The sequence below is a fragment of the Convolutriloba macropyga genome, chromosome 7 (genome assembly GCF_964194025.1).
Source record: "Convolutriloba macropyga chromosome 7, txConMacr16.3, whole genome shotgun sequence".
In the NCBI taxonomy this organism is placed as follows: Eukaryota; Metazoa; Xenacoelomorpha; order Acoela; family Convolutidae; genus Convolutriloba; species Convolutriloba macropyga.
The window spans coordinates 38461058-38482984 of NC_134474.1; the positions used below are offsets into that span (position 1 = coordinate 38461058).

At 35.9% G+C, this 21927-nt stretch overlaps 2 protein-coding genes across 3 annotated transcripts in view; one reads left to right on the forward strand and one right to left on the reverse strand.

The window, feature by feature from the left end:
- Positions 1–21927, reverse strand: part of LOC142342845 (PDZ and LIM domain protein 7-like) — a 62897-nt gene that overhangs the window by 36361 nt on the left and 4609 nt on the right. Inside the window, exons 2-5 of one of the 2 annotated variants that reach the window (XM_075394467.1) lie at positions 12891–13075; positions 12472–12641; positions 11852–12084; positions 9587–9742 (exon numbers count right to left, since the gene is read on the reverse strand). In XM_075394467.1, the coding sequence (XP_075250582.1) occupies positions 9587–9742; positions 11852–12084; positions 12472–12641; positions 12891–13075 (744 nt within the window). The remainder of the gene's footprint in view (positions 1–9586; positions 9743–11851; positions 12085–12471; positions 12642–12890; positions 13076–21927) is intronic. The other variant, XM_075394468.1, reaches the window with a different exon arrangement.
- Positions 6306–9308, forward strand: LOC142342846 (E3 ubiquitin-protein ligase Midline-1-like). Its single transcript, XM_075394469.1, has 6 exons — positions 6306–6677; positions 6987–7183; positions 7780–7916; positions 8069–8199; positions 8493–8699; positions 9029–9308. The coding sequence occupies exons 1-6, from the start codon at positions 6582–6584 to the stop codon at positions 9155–9157; spliced, it is 897 nt and encodes a 298-aa protein (XP_075250584.1). The 5' UTR covers positions 6306–6581; the 3' UTR covers positions 9158–9308.

A 21927-nucleotide genomic window follows, 5' to 3' on the forward strand; every position in this document is an offset into this window, starting at 1 on the left:
AAACTTCAATCGATAAAAAAATTCATATTAAACATCGTCCTACAAAAACTCAAAGAGAAAAGCATTGTAACTTGGACTCCCTAGAACTTTTTGCGTAAATGGAGATACAGAACAAAAATCGAGGAAAATCGAGAAAGGTCAATTCTATACTTCGATTCTATCCTACGTATCGTTCATTAAATCTTAAAAAAATCTCAATACTTTTTGAATGGTCGATAAAGGATTTTCAATAACTTCAATTGCATCTAACGTTTTTAAGAAGAATGTTTTGAGCTGTATTTTTAATCGGAATTATTTATGCAAATAGTTCTGCAGATTCTCAGTCTATGTGCATCAATTTAGGGCATTTATTCCCGTATACAGAAATATTGCTTCTAACTATTATCTAATTCAGCGTCATTTGAAAAATACTTCACTACAAACTCGTTCGAAAATTGCTCTCAAACTTCGTATATATTAACAATTTTGTTAATAATAACAAATTTTTTTCTGGAGTTAATTTAAGAACTGATATAAAATAATTTCAAACAACTTGTAAAGAGAAGAAACGAGCGAGATCACTATTAGGCATTACCCGTTCTAAAACGTCTCGTTAGCCGAACAAAAAAGAATTATCAGTGATACCATTGCAGTAAAAATTCTATTGTTTCCGTTTCAACGGAGAAAAAAGTGATATTGTCGAGAAAATTATACAATAGAAAAACAAATAGACAATAGTATGAAGGAACCTGTACATCATTTACGCTTCCTCAAATTTAAGTTAAGCCGCATATAAGCCGAGTGAGATTTTTAACTTTCGTAACAAAATTTCTGTCAAGCTTCAAAAAAACTGATTGATGAAAATGGCTTTTACTCTTTTTCAGTAATGCTTCGAGAACAAAGCTCAGTTTGCGTTAACTATTTGAATTCAATTTACTTTGTCATCTCTTATTCATTTTTCAGCACGCCGAAGCACTTGTGTAGACCAGCACGCGTAAGAACAAAGTTTCCGAGCATAAAAAACTTTCGGATGAAGTAAACGCATTGTTTCTTGTTAGAAAAATCTTATCTATTTTCCTCATCGTAGCCCTAGCAGCTGCGATGTAGGTTAGTATTCCGCGTTGTATCATCTCTTCAACCAACGTGTTAAACACTTAACAGTTGTTCGCATGCATGCATCTTTCGCAGCTGGAATTTTTTCACAACTCCGTTTCTTCACTGTTACAGAACAATTACAGGAGTTGTATTTAATGTTACAACTCAATTTGAAAACCAAACATTAAACATGATGAGTAACAAAAAGAACTATGAACTGACGGAGAAGACCCACGACTAAAACCGAAAGACAGAAAACTTGACCAAAGCGAGAAAAACTCTCTAATCGATAGAAAATTTTCATACTAACCATTTTCCTAAACAAAATAAAGAAAAAGCATTTTAACTTGGAATCTGTAGAACTTTTTGCGTAAATGGAGAAATAGTAACAAAAATCGAGGAAAATTGAGAAAACTCAATCCTATACTTTGATTCTATACTACGTATCGTTCATTAAATTTTATTAAAAAATCTCAATACTTTTTGAATTGTCGATTTAAAGGATCTTCAATAACTTCAATAACATCTAACATTTTTAGAAAGAATGTTTTGAGCTGTAATTTAATCGGAATCATTTATGCAAATAGTTCTGCAGATTCTCAGTCTATGTGCATCAATTTAGGGCATTTATTCCCGTATACAGAAATATTGCTTCTAACTATTATCTAATTCAGCTTTATTTGAAAAATACTTCACTACAAACTCGTTTAAAAATTATCATTTTTTTCAATTTATTTCTTTTCTATCGCTAAGGGCGTGGTATCTGAATCGATTCATCGCACTCACTCGTGTACATTTTTTTCAGACAATGCCCCAAAAAGTGTTTCAAGTATAAATTCAGAATCAATAGTCAAATTTAGAATATTATGTACTGTGGTTTTTGGTATCTTTCTCATCTCACACTAGCAATCGCCGTCTAATGCATTCTCTTCTATAAAAGCAAAAGGTAATGTCAATATCCTTTGAACGCATTCCTCAAAATCTGCTAATGTTCATTTTTCAATTTCTTTAATGCGTTGATTTAATTTAGAATTCGTTGCTGTCTACAGATTGTATTAAATCAATAATACACCTAAAAATTTCACAGGGGGTGGTGAGTTGGGGATCAAACTCAAAGCACAGCCTTCACACTACGAATTATTGTCTTAACAGTATCGGTAAAGCGCATACTTAGAGACTAGTAAGGCGTTAGTCACTAAGAGAACTGATCACCGGCTCCATACCATCCGGGCGTTACCCGTTTTTTTCCAGATTTTGTGGTCAAAAAGTCATATTTTGAGACAAAAAACTGTCAGACGAAAAGTCGGTAGTACAGTAGTATAAAAATACTAGCCAGACTAATATAATTGCCCCCAACTTCATTTGAGGGCAATTAAAAAGTTCAACAAGTTGACAAAAACTTGATTGAACTTCACTAATTGTTCCAAAACATTCTCTGCGTTTTAATCTTGAAAAACTTTTCAGCAAGGCTTTGAAGATTCCTATGCCACGATTCTTTGAAGCTTTTTTGCCTCGCGGCTTTGAAAGTTTCATCTTTATATATTTTTTAAGCATAGAAAAAACAAACCCACTAACGTCGTACGAATTTCTCTCAAACAGTCGGTGCAGTTTAATTCCTAGGGGTGGGGCAGCATAGAGAACTTTTTATGGATACAAAACTACCAAAAACTGAAGGAGTCCAACCAACAATCACTGAATGCCCTCTGAGCTTTTAACCATTGCGACACACTTTTACAATAATTGCTTCGAAATTTTCTCAAGAGCAATTACTCAAATTGTCAATTCCACTGACTATAGTCAGCAGAATGGCCCAATAGCTGCCCCAATAGTCATTTATATGCCCCAATAGTCATTTATAATCTAACAACTTATAACACAGTTCAGCTTAAGAATCAACTCCAATTAGTTTCAAACAACGTCACACTCATGAAAGCAGTAAAAAGCCGTAAAACAACGGCGCATTTACGTGTAAACAACCACTAATTTGAGGTTTACGATGTGAAATTTTTGCGTCAGGCGAATTGTTCTCAACGAACGACGAGCTGTTGGCTTCTGTAGCAACCAGCCGAGGCTTAGGGATGCTAAAATTAGGGCGTGCATTAGAGGGCGTGAAGTGAGCGGAGTAGACGTCCCAGTTTGGGCTGTCAATCGTTGGAGCGGGGGTTAGCTTCGGAGGGCTAGACAAGGAGGGTCTAACTCGGTAGGAGGGTGGACGGAGGAAGTGGTGGGGGTGACTGAGGGGGCCAAACTGTTAAGATAAAGAAGATTTCCGCCCTTCACACTATTAAATCATGTCTCAACAGTATCGGGGAATCACACACAGAGACTATTAAGGGTCTAAGAGACCTGCCCAGCCAATAATTCTCACCTGACTTTATCTGTTTATCTTGTCTATGAGAAAAAGTTAAGCGTCAGACGACAAAACAGTCAAGCAAAAAATTGTACAAAAAAGACAGCAGAACTAATATAATTGCTACACACTTCGTTTCAGAGCAATTAAACAAAAAGGGCAAACAACGAAACAAAAAGATAAACCACGATAGCCACGCTCAGCTAACAGCTTCGCAGTTATGATAAATGCTAGTGAAAAAATAACATTTATTTTTCATTTATTCCCTGTTTAATAAATTTCAGATGAGTTGGAACGACCCCACGTTTGAGATACTCTGTTGTGGGACAAAAAAACATGGCTGGCAGATTGCCAGAAAATAGCCGCAATAGCGTCGTAGATCTGCAGTCTCAAAAAGATTGTATAAGAAACAGACCAAAAAAATTCTTTTTTATTAAATACTCACATGTTACATTTTGATTAAGAATCTGTCAAACTTAATGCTGTTCTCAAATAACATTCAATTAGAGCGCCACACACACACTAACTTGACCTTATCTCTTCGAATTAAAGTAAATAAAGGCTATTTTCAAAGTGAGGATTTTTTGGAGTGAGGTAAGTCACGTGTAAACAAAAACCTAAAAAAATCGCTCCGCTAAAAGTGAGAAACTCGCTACGCACGCACTTCAGTTGAAATTGAATGAACGAATGAACAAACAGCAGATTTGAAGTGGTTGTGACGTCATATGATCGTAACAAAAATCTTGACAAAATATTAAAAAAAACATAACAGGACAAGTTCTCAATTACAATCCAAAGAATTGACTTAGCTTTGGCCTGACAAAAATAAGCCATGTTAGATATCCAATCAGAAAAATTGGTTTGACACCATTAAGATGAAAACAAATTTACCACGAACAAAAAACAAGCAAGAATAAAAAAATCGGATCTATTTTTTAAAGACATGGTAAAAAAAACGACTTCTAAGCACTCGTGCAACTAAATATATTTCCTTGTTTGTCATTATCAACCGATGAAACCTGTAATTAATGAAGTTAAGTGATAAGTCCAATAAATACTTGCAAAAAATTTTCTAATAGTTTTTGAAAAAGGGCTGCATTTAAGTCGAAGAAAGCAATAGCTATGAATTGAAAAGATTTTAAATAAAAGAAGCTGAAGCTTTTATAGAAACCAACGAAAACGGTCAATAATGAGATAAAGATATAAGATAACAAACTTAACAACAAAAACTCGCAAAACTCAAAAATTCTAAAATATTTGAAAACAATTGATGTCAAAGTCATAGAGGGCATCAGTTTTGAACAGAAACAATTTCATCAAATAAATTACGAAATTAGCAACCTATGAGGCCTGTTATCAATGACAATAAAAGATAAGACAACAAAATTTACAAAAGTACAACAAAAACTCAAAAATTGACTCAATTTATGAGAAAAGTAGTGTCAAAGTCATGAAAACTAATAAGCCATTAACTCGGACCATTAATTAGGTTCTTTGGCGCCTCATTATCAACCAATGAGACCTGTCGTTGATGATACTAAATGATAAGACAACAGAAAAAATTTTTGAAAGTGGGCAAAATCAAATATTCTTCAACGTTTTCAATGTTTTTTGACAAAAAAGTGTTCAGGTCATAAAAAGTTTCCGCTGCCCCTTGATGAATTCTAGAATTCTAGCAATTTCAACTAGACCCAATTAGAACACATATGTGTCATACTGAAAGCACTCAAGGAAAAGAAACTCGGAAAACAGAAGTCAAACTGACGCACATGGAAAAAAAGTCCCTCTCAAAAACCGAAAATTTGCTCAACCAATTTCTGACTCCACTTTAAAGGTAGTTTGAAAAAATCATGCCTTAAATATACTCTATTTTTCGCTCCCTTCAGTAATTCAGCGTGACTAAAATCCCCACTCGAATTTGACTTCTCACTAACGTGAAAAAGCCGAAAAAAAAGCGTGAACAGATCTTAAAAAAGAGACAGCACACCAATACAATACAAATCCTTTGGATTGTAAAAAAGAAGAGAAGTCCAATAATAGCCCCAGCTATCGCTATGCGGCTATTAACAAGATTCCCCAGGAAAAACCGGGATCTATTCTGTCCCCCACCCTTTTGTGCACAACATTTACGCGCCTGCCCCCCCCCCCCCCAGGCATACGTGCTTATTTTTCACTTAGTAACGTGCAATATAGCAGTGAGGACGAAACAATAGACCCAAAAACTTACAAAAACTTAGGCAAATGTCAGATGTACCTTATTTCTCATCAACTTAGGGTTGAAAATCGAGGCGAAAAGTCTATCAAAGATATAATCAAATTACACCCACAAACGATTCAAAGAAACCTATCTCTGCAAACGGAAATCAATCAAGAAAGAGCAAAAGCAGAAAATATACAAAACATGAGAGAACGAATTAAAAACCGAACTTTTCCCAAAAGAAGCAACTTGGGAATCTTTTCGGTTGGCCCCCTCCAGTACGTTACGCACCCCCAGTTACAGAGCACGTGCCATTACATTATAGTAAAATCATTATGTAAAAAAAACGGCACGTTCGTCTGGGGGGGGGGGGGGGGGGACCGAACACAAACGGAAAAGATCCCAACTTGGATTATAAAACACAAGAAACCATGCTCGAAAGTCCAACAGGACCATTGTAATTGCTAAACATTGTTTAACATGAATAAGAACTGCCTTTAAAGATATGTTGCAGCTTGATTTGAAAGCTCGCGGCACTGAGCTTGAGGTTCTCAACTGATAGCTTTGATGTGATCCAGTCTCGTCAATTAGGCACTCTCTTGTTTTCTTATCTCTGCACTTAACCCCCAGGAGAGACTAGAATATTGGTAACTGAAGAAGTACCGGATACATCTATCAGAATTTCATTAAGAAACTTAACACGTGCATAATTGGTAATAATTAATTTCGCTAGCATTTCTAACATAAGCAACTCAGAAGCCAGTAACCACGATTTTTGTCACCAATAACCATTTATCTTCCGTAAAACCTGTGGTAGAATCTACAAAACTTAGAACCAAACCTTCCTGAACCTTACATAAATTCAAGCACCGACATTTGTACAACTTTTATTGATAACGAGAGAAAATTGTGTGGACTAAGTAAAAGGGCTTTTCGAACTTGTGATCCAAGCTATACAAGATGTTGACGGAGGATGACAAAGAGACTTTTGGCACGCGACCAATGGGAGAGGTGCAAGCCAGTAAACCCATTAACTGCATGGTCAACTGGGACAAGGTTGATTCTAACGTCACTTTGCTTCTCGGACAGAGAGCATAGCCCCCAATTACCGTAAATTTACAAACATAACCCAATAACGTCGGGCGCATTGCTCTCAAACGAGGTGGTAGTGGGGAGGAAAATAGAAGTGGGCACAGAATATAGTTTTATATATTCTGAGGAAAGGAATATTGTGGCGAGAAAGGAATAGATCCAAAAATCAACCTGATTTTCATTAAATGAACACATTTAAAATAATTACATTTGGACCCACTTGGAATCATCTAATACAGTAGTTGCTATGATGTTTAATTAATTCTGTTTAAGATGAAAGAGCGTCTGTTTGTCCCCGGAGTGTTTAAGCCATCCTACTTGATGAACTGTGAGTTATCATCTCGGATGAACTTCAAGTTCTCAGCCGACAGTTGCTCTATGTGGGTTAAACTAAGCGACGAAAACAGAACTGCTACTCATGTAGTTCCACCAAATGCCATTCAGAAGGGCCAGCATCCAAAAGAGGGCAGGTAAGTTGAGCGACATAATTATCTGAGCAAATTATCTCTATATCGCCGTTTAACTCTCGGCCATCATTTTTCGTTACAGTCCTCACAACGTTATGGAGGAGGCGTATACGTTTTTATAACCACTAATGGGTATTTTTACATTTTTGTGCGCTGAGCCTATCATAACTAACAAAATTACTATTCAAAATTTGAATCTTTCACATAATCCCCCCCCCCCACACCCTGCGTAAATATATGTGCTCTTAGAGAGGAGGGCTATGATTAGAAAGACCCCAGAATTTGAATGCGTAGACATCAATTTTCAGATCTTTTCCGTTTGTGCCCCCCCCCCCCCCCAGCTTAGTGGGTGCATATTATTTGCAACTCCCAGACCCACGTGCCATATTTTTACATAATGATTTATTATGTAATGGCACGTGCTCATTAACTGGGGGAGCATAACATACTGGGGGTGGGGCACAAACGGAAAAGATACCAATTTTCGCTGCACATTTTCTACGGTGACAAGAATCAGTTCCTATCTTTTGATAATTCTTATCAATTCTGATTGTTATTTTCCATGACTTAATATTGTCGTGTTGTGATGGTGCTTGCAGTCTTCGTGCCCTGGAGTGTATATTGGGTGACAAGGTCATCTCAGATGGGAGGTACTACTGGGAGGTGGTAGTTGATGACCAGGCACAATGGGCAGTAGGGGCTGCCTACACTAGTGTGGAGAGAAACCAACTCTTCGGTTAGTCGTTTCCAATCATACGTGGAACATTAACCTCAATCCAATTCTATTTTAGAGGTTACAATGATGGACTCGAAATACTGCTATCAAACCTGCTCAAAAATTACCCAACTAGGACACCTCTACGTAAATAACAGAACACTTAATTTTAGGTGAGACTGGGAAATCGTGGGTTGTTCGGAAAATGCCCAATGGTGTGCTACAGGCAAGGTATATGGGCAGAGTGGAGGCAGAGATAAAATGGAATCCACATGTGGTCGGAGTATCATTCAACTACAAAAAGGTGCCAGACACATTTCGCTCTTTGCACAATATTAATAATAAAAAATTGCCATACGAAAATGAAATGAGGTTGCGCGCCAGTAATTTCTGATAGCCCGAGAATGTCTTCCCACGTTAAATGGCGGCTAAAACTTTCTATCGCCATATTTATAATCCAGTGAAATTTTATTATTCAGGCAATATTGTAGAAATTATCTGATATTTCAAAATTGCTTAAAATCACACAGTTGTTCCTATCAAGCTCACAATCGCAATCAATTCATCAATTATGTATCATATTTTACTTCCTAATAGGGTATCCTTGGGCTATACGACGCAGAGTCACACAGACAACTGTTCTACTTCATGAGTTCATTCTGTGAGCCGTGTGTTCCTGCTTTCATGCTTGGACCCAAGTGTACTCTATCTCTAGTGTGTCCACATGAGGAGATTGCGAGACAGTTTGACTATGATAGCAAGACAATACACAGCTACAACATTGATAAAGACTACCAAAAACAGGTCAGATATTAATCACACACCCACACTTCGTTACAAGTTATATTCTACAATTTGAACAGTAAAAATCAAACAAAAGGCACCAAATGACATCTTAAATGATAAAAAAACTATACAATCAATTTCGCAGTAGCTAGGAGGCTTTATCATTAAAAATAAGATATTAGTCTGGTTCAATTTTGTTCAAACGGCATTTTTATTGGTTCAATCTTGATACCTCCCCAAAAAAAAACAGATAAAAAACTCGGTGCAGGAGCAAGTTTTAAGCTTCCATTCTGTTCAGTCAATTAGCTTGCTACAGCTGCAAGGTTAGGGTCCCTTATTGTGTTTAGACAATCTACTGGACCCCTGATAAAACAGAAGAGTTTACGTACGAACCAGACAGGTGGCAGTTACCACTACAAGGTCGCAATCAGGACGGCGTGTTTGCCATTCAGAGATACGATTCAATGAAGTATTAGTCATGCAAACAAAGCTCAAGCAGCAAATACAAAGTGAACAAAAACCAAGGCAGTAACCCATTCTCTCGCTTCAACAGACTTGCACAAAATCTAATCTCCAATCACCAATTTCAAGTACAATAGTGTGCAGTTTTAATGGATTTTGCGTCTCGGCTAACACTTTCAGGATTCAACAAACATTGGCCGCGATAAGTTAGATCCTTCACTTGGTTTAATTTTCCTTCTAAGAATTGCCAAAAAATAGTTGCAATTTTCAACTACAATCGGGCGATGAGATCAAATTAAACAACAGTTGAGAATAATCGCAGCACATCTGTTGGAGGTAGAGAAGGTTCAAGAACAGAATTTGGGTTAATTAAATTTGATTGAACATACATTGTGCTTTAGTGGTTTGTTTAAACAAAGGGGTGGTGAAGAGAGAGTGCTTACCCAAATAGTGTTCTCTCAAGTGGCTACTACTGTCACTCCTGTAAGGGTGAGTAGTTAGTGGTAGGCTGATGCCTGAGCCAAAAGAGGAGTAAGCGTTATTGCGGTGCAAGGGCTTCAGTGGTTGCAGAGCTGATGCAGCTGGTGAAAAGAGTGCCTCTAAAAAGCATCGTTGCTGACATTCCAATAACATTGAAAAATAAGGCGCTTCATAGTACCTTCAATCAAATTGCATTTTTATTGACTCAACTGCTCTTTTTTGTCCACCTTAATCCCCCAAAAACTGAAAAAAGGTTGGGTGTAGGGTTTGAGGATCAATTTTATTCAACTAGATTTCCGCAGCCGCAAGATTTTTATCAGATAGTTAATAATCCGGTGACCGGAGGGACAGATGGTGCTCTTTATGTGCTAAGATCAGCAACTGGGTCCATTTAGACCCGTGGTACTGGGACATTTCATTCTATCTCCTGGATCTCATTAGGTGATAACTTCTATTTGAACGCAAAATATTTGGAACAAATGTCTATATTATAGCTTACCTTATTGGCATCTCTGGAAATTACTCTTCCACAAGGCATGCGATGAGTATTTGGTTAGTATCTGTTGAAGTTAGCACACCATGATAACCTATATTAAACATAGAATTGGTTAACAAGTGTTATGGAGGCTAAGGAGTGTAGACATAAATCACTACTTCAATGAATTCTAGCTGTAAATTACTCTAAACGACACCATTTGTCCTCTTAAAAGTCAAGCGACAGATTGTCGCAATTGATCTTCTTGAGTACCAAAATGAAAACATAAACTGACTAACGTCGGAAAGATTGCTCCCGAAAGATAGGCGGGCAAATTAATTATGGGGCTATAGCCTAGATAAATTTTTCTTTATGGGTGCGAAAACATCAGCCGAAAGTAGAGTTCGAATATCGAGTCTGATTCCGTCAACTCGACTGAGGGGGTATTAAACACTCGGCTATCAGGGCCTTGTCATCGTCTCTCTAATAATCGGTTTTGTTTGAACAACGAACTTCATATTTCGGAGTGAGATCAATTGAAATAACTCAAAAACCAAAAAAGCGTGAAAAAGTCACTCGAGAAGTCAAAGATTATTAGAAGTACTCTACCTGACCAGCAGATCATTTAAACAATGCCAGACAAAACACAAACAAAATCATTTCAAAAAGTTGAGAAACAAACAAAGAAAACAAAAAAATACCCGTTGTTAAAACTCTTGAACATTTCCCCGAAGGCAAAATTCGATCTCTTTAAATATACCTTTTTCAAAAATATGTTAAAAACCAATTTTTAGCTCTGAAATCGGTCCAGGGTTATATCTGCAAGACCTGAAAAAATTCATTGGCCCTTGAAGATCGATTAACTCAGAAAATGACAAAAAATATTAAAAAGAGATCAATCGCAAATTTTAATGAAACTTTGCTGAAAATCGTGATACTAATATCTTCAGAATCATTTCTGTCTCTAGCGGCTATCCAGTAAACCAATTCCAAGACTTAAAAGTTCATTGGCTCAAAAAGATCGATAGGCAATGATTTTTAGAAAAAATTTCAAATTTCAAAAACAAATTCGTTCAATTATAATGTTGGAAAATATTCTATTGCCCCCTAGAAACTATGTAATAACACACTATCAAACCCTGGAGGAGGTTACTAACGCAAAAAAAACTGAATGAAAGACAACTGTTTTCAAAAACTGAAAAAAATTGCAAATTTTATCAAAAACTTTTTCATATTCGAAATTTTTAATTATTAAAACAATGCCATTGACAATAACAAACATAAAGTAACTTTTTATCAAACCGTTTTTCTGGCGCATGAAAATGGACAAACATCGAAAATTGAAAAAATTTAGGAAAATTTAAAGATTTTATCAAAAAAAATGCTGAAATTCGAGACAGTAAAATGTTGTTGAAAACCATTCCATTGTCACTAGAAACAATACACTGCCCTATTATCAAACCTTAAGTTAGATTTCCTGGCCCCTGAGGCTAGAAAAACTCAAAAAATGACAAAAAAATTTTAAAAAACTTAAAAATTGCAAAAATTAGTATTATTTTGCGTGTTTGTGTTTGTAGTACCAAAACTTATAGCTCATAAAATGGACATAGTCAGTCAAAAGGGTCAGACGAAAAATGGCATAAAAAGACCATAGAACTAATATAATTGCTACAAACTTCGTTTGAGAGCAATTAAAGAACAACAGGACCAAGAAACTCAAGTAAATTGAAATTATGATTAGAGTAGTTCATACCGTTCGATTCTGTTTCCTTCTGCAATCTTCGGACGGACCTTGACTGTACATGACTGTCGTTGGTCGCTGCTTCCCTTGGGTTCGAGTAAGTTCTCACTAGGTTCGAGTGGCTGCTTGTGTTTGATCCGCCATAGTGTTTGTCCCGTTCATCTTGTTGAAGCAATCTGTAAGTCTCAGACTGCGTAGGATCGTACTCATTACCTTGTTGACCCAGGGCAGAGGCAAGTTGTCGCCTATAGCAAAATAGACTTATAAGTCAAACACGTCCAGTAGAGTCACTCTATATTGCCCTTAATTACCTTTAAAATGAATATATATTTATTTAGCAAAAAGCAGCCCATTAGATATAATTGGGTTAAAATTCGATCGCAAAAAACGAATTCAATTAATGTACATTAGAGGATTCACATTTAGTGATCACTGTTCAAACTATAACCGAGTCAGCATAAAAAAATCCAGTACGTGAAATTAAAGGCTAAACAATTTGTTTGCGAGCATTCTCCTAGGGCTCAAGAAAACTGCAGAGCAAATTTACAGAGAAGATTACCATAATATAGGACTGAATTTCTTTGATTTTTATCAATAATCGGCAACAAATCTAGCTCAAGTAGAAAATTTACCCCATAACAACTTGTGCATCGTTCCCAACATAGCCTTCTGTTTGATCCTTGAGAGCAGCATACACATTGTTAGCCGAGTAGAGCCCAATTGGAGAATTGTACTGCAAGTGCTGCACTTGAGGCGGACCACCCATAGAGGTTCTCGGCTGATCTTGATTGTAACTCGGACCCTACAGAAAATAGATTTCAAGAACAGGATTTCAAAATCACATTTAAAAAAATATCAAGGGATGCTTGACCAGCGCCAAGTGGCAAAAACACTTCAAAACTAAGCTCAGCCAATTTTTCATGTTGCATTTTTAAAGCTGCGAATTTGCTATGTCAAACACGACTCACTGCATTAAATAGCAACTAAAGATTGAAGGAACTAATATTACAAACCTCCTTGTCATCAATAAATAAACTCCGTATAATCTTACCCGCTGAAGAGGACGATGCTGATTGTGGGGTGAGGGTCTCGACAGAGTCAGTCTCAATTGTCCAGACGCTCCCACCTGTTTGACCAAATTTTGTACATCTAAATGGGTCAAACTGGCAGCATTGTGTCCGTCAACGTACAACAGCGCATCACCGTCTCGCATGCCGTGTTGGAAGGCCAGGCTTCCTAAAATCATGACGCATTAGTATAGTTAAATATAGCATGAAGGCAACTATAAAATTGCCGTCCTTAAAACCATTTCGAACTGCTTGAGTAAAACATACCCGACAGATTGCCGGAAAATAGCAGCCGTTGATTCCTATAACCACGATTGGGATTGAAAGAAGAGAAAGAATAAGTAAAAAAAATGATTTTCGTAGAAAAACAATTTTAAAGTGCAAACTATTTTGATGTCATTTTGTAGTTTAACATACTCCTATTTACTAGTGAGACGATAAAGGAGCTAAAATCAATACCAACAAGAATTAGAGATGATGACTAAGACTTTAAGAACAAAGTTCGAGTAACGGGCATCTAAAACGGCTTTATGGGGTTTATCCCGTTTCTATTTCTGATTTCGTTTTTACTGACTCTGTTCATTTTGAAATGCATTTTGAAATGCTGAGCAAATGCAGTCTGAGAGCACTTTGAGCAAAATGAGCGAAGCGTGAAACTAGCCCAGAGAAGTAAAAAACATTTCACGCAAAATGTTGAACAAGCTGTGAACTAAGGTAAAGCGGAAAATTTTAGTTCGACTTAGTAAAAAACATAGCGGGACAAGTCATGAAAAACAATACAAAGAAATAAATGGAGAACTTAGCAGTCAACCATTTGACCAGCAAACCAAATGACTTTTTCGAATCAAAAGGAAAAATATTTTCACAAATTCAGAGAAACAATAACGTCATTCGAATGTTAAACACTTCCAAGATAAGCATGGTAAATACCTTTCTTTAGCAGATGTGCTACAGACTCGCTCCATCGTTCTGATGTCAACTTCTTCAATGCCAAAATGGTTATTCTTTTATTCTGCGCATGCCATCATTATTGACGACTTGAGTTCAGGAAAATTTTAATTGACAAAATTTCAAAATAATTCAAAAAAACTACAATGATTGCAAATTTGTTTTTTTACCAACAAAAAATTCACATGCTTGTCATCAAAACCAATTCATCCTTGCAAAGATATAGAGAATAAATAAATTACAGGCCAGCAGAAATCGGCTTGAGAGGAAAAACAACAAAAAAGCTTTAAAAGTTGGATAAACAAAGCCAAGATTTTTCAGCCAATGTCCTAAAAAAACAAGCTTAAGCCACCAAAATCTATCTACTTTCAATGGCGCCTTAAAATTGACAAAGTCGAAAAAGGACAAGAATTTTTAAAAACATGAAAAAAGAATTGTTAAAATTCCTTATAATACCTTCTGAACTCTTTATTGTCACAAAATTCAGCAACCCACCTCCAAGCGATAAACTGGCCCCCAAAGATAGAAAAATTCAACAAATGACAAACATTATCAAAAGAACATGAAATGGCAAACTTCTCAGATTGAAATCTTCTAAACCTATTTAGTTGTTACAAAAACCAACCAGTAGATACATTAAAACCCATGAAAAACTTTATTGGCCCCTAGAGAACGACACTCAAAAAATGACAAATAATTTCAAAAAGCATGAAATTGGCAAATTTTAATAAAAGTATGCAAAAATTCCTCAGACTAATATCTTCAAAACTATTGGGTAGTCTAACTACCCAAAAAAACTACCCAGGAACCATATTCAAAACCAGGAAATGCTTCATTGGCCCTAATAGACCAAAATACTCAGAAAAATTACAAATATTAAAACATAAAATTGGAAAATTTTAAAAACCTGCCAATAATCCTCAGATTCATATCTTCAAAACTAAATAGTTGCCACAACAATTTATCCAGTGTCCCTCGTCGAGTCCATGAAAAGCTTCATTGGCCTCTAAAAAACTCCAAAATTGACAAAAAATTTCAAAGCACATGAAAAAATTTCAATTTTTAATCAAAACTTGCCAAAATTTCTGATGTTGAAATCAGCAAATTTAAAATTTAATTTGTTGTAACCTAAGACAACTCATTAACCCATCTTCAAGCTCCAAAAAAGATTCTTTGGCCCCTAAAGATCAAAAACAAGAAAAATGCCATAAAAATTCAAAAAAACTTGAAAATTACAAAATCATAAAATTAAGTTTGTATTACAAAAACAGATACATCGAAAAAGATTGGTGACAAGCATTTCTAGCTGGTAGACGACTACTAGGAGCTTTAGCCAATGACAATTTAACACTCGTTAAGGAAAAAAAATGAAAAAAAAAGCATGAAAAACAGAATAATTTTATGGTCAAAAACTTGAAAAAGGGACTTTTCACCTTGAACTTAGGCGCTGCAAGCAACTTCAGTACATCCAACAATAGAAAGACTACATATGTCCGCTGAGGGCCTCTATTGCAACTTAATGTCCACCTAGCTTTACCAGTTAATCCTGTTTCGAAACCTAAAAAGTCGGGTTTTTCCCACTATAGCCCCCAGCTTAGTGGTCAGATAACCTATAGTCCCCCAATCATGGTAATTATACCATAATGGGGTCTATAATTTTGTGGGCGAGCTATAATGGGAAACCCCAAAAAGTCATGAGAAAAAGTGTAAAACATCTTAAAAAAACAGCGCACCAATACAATCCAAATTCTTTGGATTGAATAAATAGGAGTAGCCTGCTGAGAAGCTGAGGCGGCTATTAAACATATACCGTCTAGCGTCGGAACCATTGCTCTCGAACGACTAGCGACGAGGGAAACAATTTAGAAGGGGGCATAGACTAGCTATATTTTTATAGTGCAAAAATTTCTGACCGGGGATGGGATCAAACCAGCTGGTGGTGAGTTAGTGGGGGGGGGGGGGGGGGTTTAGAATTTAGGAGTCGGGAATGTATGTTTTTGGGAGGAGTAGGTAACTGAACGGGAGGGGATCAGCGGAGGGGGGGGGGGGTAGGTAGCTGAGCGGAGACGTGTTACTTAGCTTGGGGATGATAGGGGTACAGGGATTATTAACAATTGGGTACAGGGGGTACAGGGATTATTAACGATTTTTTACACAATTGGTCCCCTACACTAGTCCTCTACCCATGAAATTCAGATAAGGCGTAACGTTCACTTACTAGAAATCCCAATCTAAAGTCGATGACCTCCATCCAAGTTTAACAGTAAAAAGAAAGTTGTTACAAAATCACAAATTATTCATCTCTCTCTTTCTTTCTCTCTAATGATTAACACAAGTGAAAACTTAGCCATAGTTTAAAAATTATGAAAACATCACACCTTGTCTAAACTTTCTTTTTACTGTAAAACTTGGAGGGAGATCTTCAACTTTACATTGGGATTTCTGGTAAGTGAACATAACATTTTATCTGAACGTGTTGGGGATCAATGGTGCAGAAATTGTTTTCAAAATGGGATTTTAAGTTAAGTAATATTGCAACAAAAAAGAATTTTCATTTCGTGAGAATAGGGGGTGCTAACTTACTTTCTCCGTTCAGTATAGAAGTTAAGGCACAGTTAAAGTCCAATGTTTGAAAACAAATTCAACGTCCTAAAATAGTAGTCAAGGTTCGAAAACAAAAACATTATGAACAAAATTGTTTCAGCTTAAAAAACGTTTAGAATACCAATACTCCTCTTCGAGTCGTAAAAAGAAACACACGTTGACAATAATTGATTCAAACTCGTTCGAGAGCAATTAAAAAAAAAACAAATTTGTCAGAAATGACCAAAACACTACTGTCTACAAGCTGTAGAATTATTAGCCGCAATATCAGTCGATCGACTTTTGGTAAAGACAACTGGGGAGAAAGCCCCGATTAAAGCTTTCAGGGTAAAACCTTGAATAGAAACTGTAACTGCACTTAATTTGTCGAAGCATAAAAGCAAACTCTAATTTTGCTGTCCAATTTTGATATAATAGGTTACTATGTCAACATTTGCTGACTAATCGAAACTTGGGATGCTCATAGCCAATGCAAACCACTTCTTTGTTCTTATGAACTTCGCTAAACGCGTCAATAGGTGCGAAAATGATAGCTCTTTATCAGTGTATCAGGCGCCTTTTGAGTTTCCACATCAAATCGTGAGTCTTTGCTACCAATTTCACAAGCATAATTCTGAACTCCACGAAGTGTTAGGAAACAGGGAGGCCAAAAAGAGGCATCAAACGGAACGTAGAAATGGAGGTCACAGTACAGGCCTCAAATTTCAATTGAGAGATTAGCCTAACTTCACAATAGAGGCAGAACACACCAAAATAAGATGGACCACAGGGGAGGGATTACACATGCCAAGAAGGGCATTATTTGACGTTGAAAGATGATCATAAGCCGACAAACATTGGACAAAATGTTCTCGGTAGAAGCATTTCACACTGGGCTATCCGAGCCTTCCAATGTCTTATCTTACATTCACTTTTGTTTTTAGCAACATTTCGCAATTTCGCAAAAATCACGATTTCAAGCGTGAAAAAGTCAAGAAAAGAAATTGAAAGAATGTTCTCGAACAAAAGCGCAAAAACGGTCAAGCAAAAATTTTACATTAAAACGACACCGACGTTTACAATAATTGCTCCTTTCACACTTCGTTCGAGAGCAATTGAAAATATCATCTTACTATTCAACAAAAACGCTAAACGTGACGAGATTGGAAGAATTAGGAAACTGTCAAAGCCATTTGAATTTCATTCAAATTTTGACAGTTTTCTGATACTAATATCGCGGAACGAAAACAGAATTTACGTAAATTTCCTTCCGGCAGAAAATTATCAGAAAGACATAGCTTTGCCATTTCCTCTTACTTGGGCACGAAACTAGGAATAATTTCCAAATATCAAAACGCGTAAAAAACAGGAAAAGCTTAAATATTATAAAATTCCGACTGGTCCAAATGCTAACAAACCAGCATGAGATCATATAATACAGCATAGTGGAAGTTTCAACAGAAGAAGAAAAAAGATTTCTATGCGAAGTCTAGCACCAAGCAAATATTAAGATAAACTAGAGAAAAAACCATCAAAAAACTACAAAAACAAACTTTGTCTCAATACTGAAACCAAACTCTTCTAAGATTAACCGCCAAAAATTGCCTCCCCGACTCACTCATGTAAAAATAAAATTGGATCCATATTGATTGAAGAAAACAAAGAAAAATCCCTCGAAAAATATTTCAAAAAATAATTACTTTACGAATGACTTTTACAGAAATGATACTTCAAAATATGTCCTATCTCGATGCTAGTAACAATCTGTCGCCTACTTTCTTTTCACGGTCCAGACAAAGCTCTGAATCGGAAGCTGAACAACTCATAACAGAAAAAAAACCTACATTTTTACTAACTGTTTCAGAATATGATGTAATTCAAGAAATTTTACAATACGCTAAGTAAGGAAATATGTGGAAAACAAATAATTTAGTGAATTTTTTTGTTCCAAGACAGATAAGACATGATGCTTGCGACCTAATCCATTTGGACTCAGAAGAGAGAAAATTTAACCTAAATTTGATTTCGTCAAAGAAAAAGCTCCAATACTAATTATTATATTGGCTAATTCCAACTTCTTTGAGGGCGATGAATGAGCAAACATAGCATTAACGTCAAATGAATTGCTCACAAACCTAATGGCGAGGAGTGCGCTTTTAGGGGAGGCAGGCGTGGATTCGGGGAATTCTTCTCACAGTTGGCAGTTTCGCATACTTAAAACATAAACGGACTATCGTCGGAGAAATTGCCCCCGAACGACAGGCGCGGAAATTCAATTCATAGGGCGCTGTAGCCTAGATAAGTTTTACGTTATGGGTGCAAAATAAACTACTATGGAGGGATTCCAAACCGCGAACTCCAGCGCGCTAGACTAAACCATTAACCACTCGGCTATCAGGCCCTTACAATATCATATTACGATCGCTTTTGTTTTAACACTTTATTCCTTAATTAGAGCAATTTAGATCAGGCAAAAATTAAGTCAAGCGTGAAAGTCACTCCAGAAAAGTTATCGAAATAAAGTTCTACAAGAAAGCGGTCAAGCAAAAATATTGTATAAAAAGACAACTTCGAGAGCAATTAAAAAGTAAAGACTCTTCGAGACACCTTCGAGAGCAATTAAAAAGTAAAGACTCTTCGAGACCTGCTCAACTTGATTCCCTTGGTCTTTACCAGTTCTTTCTGTTTTCCAATACACAAAAAAGACAGTAAAACTTGGTTCGACAAAAAATTGGTATGAAAAATTGAATAAAAGAAGAACAGAGACTAAAAATAACTGCTAAAAACTTAAATGTTTGTAACGAATTGCTCCCGAATTACTGATGGGCACTTGATTCTAATGCGGCCCGCATCCGCCACGGTAGTGGCGCATTCAGTTTAGTAGGGGGCTTCAGTTGATGTTTACTAGTGCACACACAAGCCCCTAGTACAATTCAAAGGGCGCGCTTTTCATTCGAATTTTAGTAAATTACTCCAATTCAGCTGCTCAATGAGTACGGTTTAGATCTCCCAAAAATTTACAAGTCAAGCGTGATAAGTCACTGAAAAATCAAAACTGCCATGCAAAATTTTTGAATAAAAAAGACATTAATACAATAGTTTCTTCAACCTGTTCGAGAGCAACTATTAACGCATATCAATATCTTGGAAATTGTATAAAAGAATTCACAATCATGGCAGCACAACTGCGTCTCATAAGCTTAAAAAACATTAGAAAAAAGGTAAACCCGGTAACTCCTCTCTATGGAGAAGGTAAATAGTTCAAGTAAACTGCCTACAGGTACTTCAACTGAAGATACAGAAAATACATTCCATTAATTTTACTTTCGGCAAAGTTTTGTAAAGTAGAAACAGTGTCAAAAAATATAGATGAATCGATCGTTTTATATAAAATTTGTTAACAGTATCAACAGCTTTGTGGAATTCATTATTTTTGATGAGCTGTATTACAATGAGGAATTCAACGGAACGTTTAAAAACATTTAAAAGGTAATGAAATTTCAAATTTAGGTTGCGTGAGTTTAAACTCAAATTACAAATCGATTATGTTTAAAAGGGGTAAATGTTGTCGGTACACTATCGGTATTCTAGTAAAATGTCTGCAAAGCACCAATGTGATGTCTTTGAAACAGCATCCTCCAACTCTTCTAACCATTGCCTTAACTTACAACTTTCCTCTTCTATTTCTCTGTTTGCTCAAGATTGCCCTGGAACGGAATAGAACTTGTCTAAAAAAACAACAAGCAACAACTCACATATTGCCCGATTTTGACTAAATGTTGGAAACATAGCTGTCAGCTTGCCAGAAAATAGCCGCGATAGCTTCCTAGATCTGCAGTCTCAAAAAGATAGTTAAAGAAACAGACGAGAACAAACTTTTAAAGTAAAAGCTGATGTTACATTTTGATTAGGAATCTGTCAAATTTCTTGCTGCTACTAAAAGCTGCTCTCAAATAACCTTCAATTAGAGTTGCACACATTCACTTGTCAATATCTCTTTGTATTAAAAAAAGAGAGAACTCAATCTTAGAGTGAGTAAGTCATTTTTGAGAGCGAGCTAAGTCACGAGTGAGCAAAAACTTATTCAATCAAATGAACAAAATAAATCGCTCCACTATGAGTGAAAAATGACTTCACACACTCTATTCAGATGAAATTGCATGAAAGATGAACAGCAACCAGATTTGAATTGGTTGTGACATATGGTCGTAACAAAAATCTTGACGACGAAATGAAAACACAGCCAGCAGAATTCCGGAAGCGACTCGCATCGTCGGAATTTTACAAAGAGAACTATAAACGCAACTGACACCATTACCTTTTATCAAAAAACATCACTAACTAATTACATCACCATCATTGAATTTAAAATGATAAAATTTACGCGCTAACATCACCAGAAAAATTTGATCATTGACATCATAGAGCAAATTAAAACCTATAAAAATTAACACATCATTCATTAAAAGTACAAAGACCGATCAGATATATACCGTAAGATAATTTTACAGGAAAATCACTGAAATCTTGATACCGCAAAATTTAACTAACAAGAACATTTGGTTACGTTGATAAATGGCCTAAATTTTATAGGATGGTCAGATACTGATGGGCTTAAAAAACCGACAGGGCAAAAAACTGTCATAAAAAACTCTTGATACTCATCTAACTCGCCCAAAAACAAATCAAGAAAACATAAGGTAGATGACAATATTAGAAACTAAACTGAATTTCTGAACCGAGGACCTATAATTGTCCGCACAAAACAATAATTAGTCAAAATTCTTAAACCGAACTTCAGCACATTCTCAGCGCAAAATTTTTTTAAATCAATTGCAAACAAAAATTAAAAAATGCTAAATGATTGTTTGCAATCAGTTAACTTCTTAACAGATGATAAAAGCAGATTGCACAAAATAAAACTAGAGGTTTTAGGCGAAATATAAAATGATAATTGCTACAAGTGGAGAAAATGGATACATTGTCAAAACAGCAAAAAAGACTACTTCCAGTTAAAAGACAAACTGAGAAAAAAAATGAAGTAGAAAAACAATTGCATTCAATTATTTAGCATTCGAGGCTTAGAAATATCAAATAGCCATCCTCCTGTAGAGATATAAAACGTAAAAAGAGTTCACAGATTCCAAATTTAAAAAATAATTTGCAAATTAAGTGTCAAAAAATTAAAACTGCAATTACGAAAAACACCTTGACTGAGTTTTAAAGACCTGACGGCAAAAAAACTATTCAAAAAAATTCGAAAGAAAAATTAAAATCCCCGAAGGTTCATAAAATTTTTCTTACTGATAAAAAATGAAAACAGAATTCAAGATTCAAAGTATTAAAATAATTTTTCACAATCATGGCAGCACAACTGCGTCTCATAAGCTTAAAAAACATTAGAAAAAAGGTAAACCCGGTAACTCCTCTCTATGGAGAAGGTAAATAGTACAAGTAAACTGCCTACAGGTACTTCAACTGAAGATACAG

Bases quoted from the DNA above. Each gene is read 5' to 3' on its own strand.
- LOC142342846 (XM_075394469.1), top strand. From the start codon at position 6,582: ATGTTGACGGAGGATGACAAAGAGACTTTTGGCACGCGACCAATGGGA. The intron at 7,184-7,779 runs GTAAGTTGAGCG...TGGTGCTTGCAG, and splicing joins CAGCATCCAAAAGAGGGCAG to TCTTCGTGCCCTGGAGTGTA. The intron at 7,917-8,068 runs GTTAGTCGTTTC...ACTTAATTTTAG, and splicing joins GGAGAGAAACCAACTCTTCG to GTGAGACTGGGAAATCGTGG.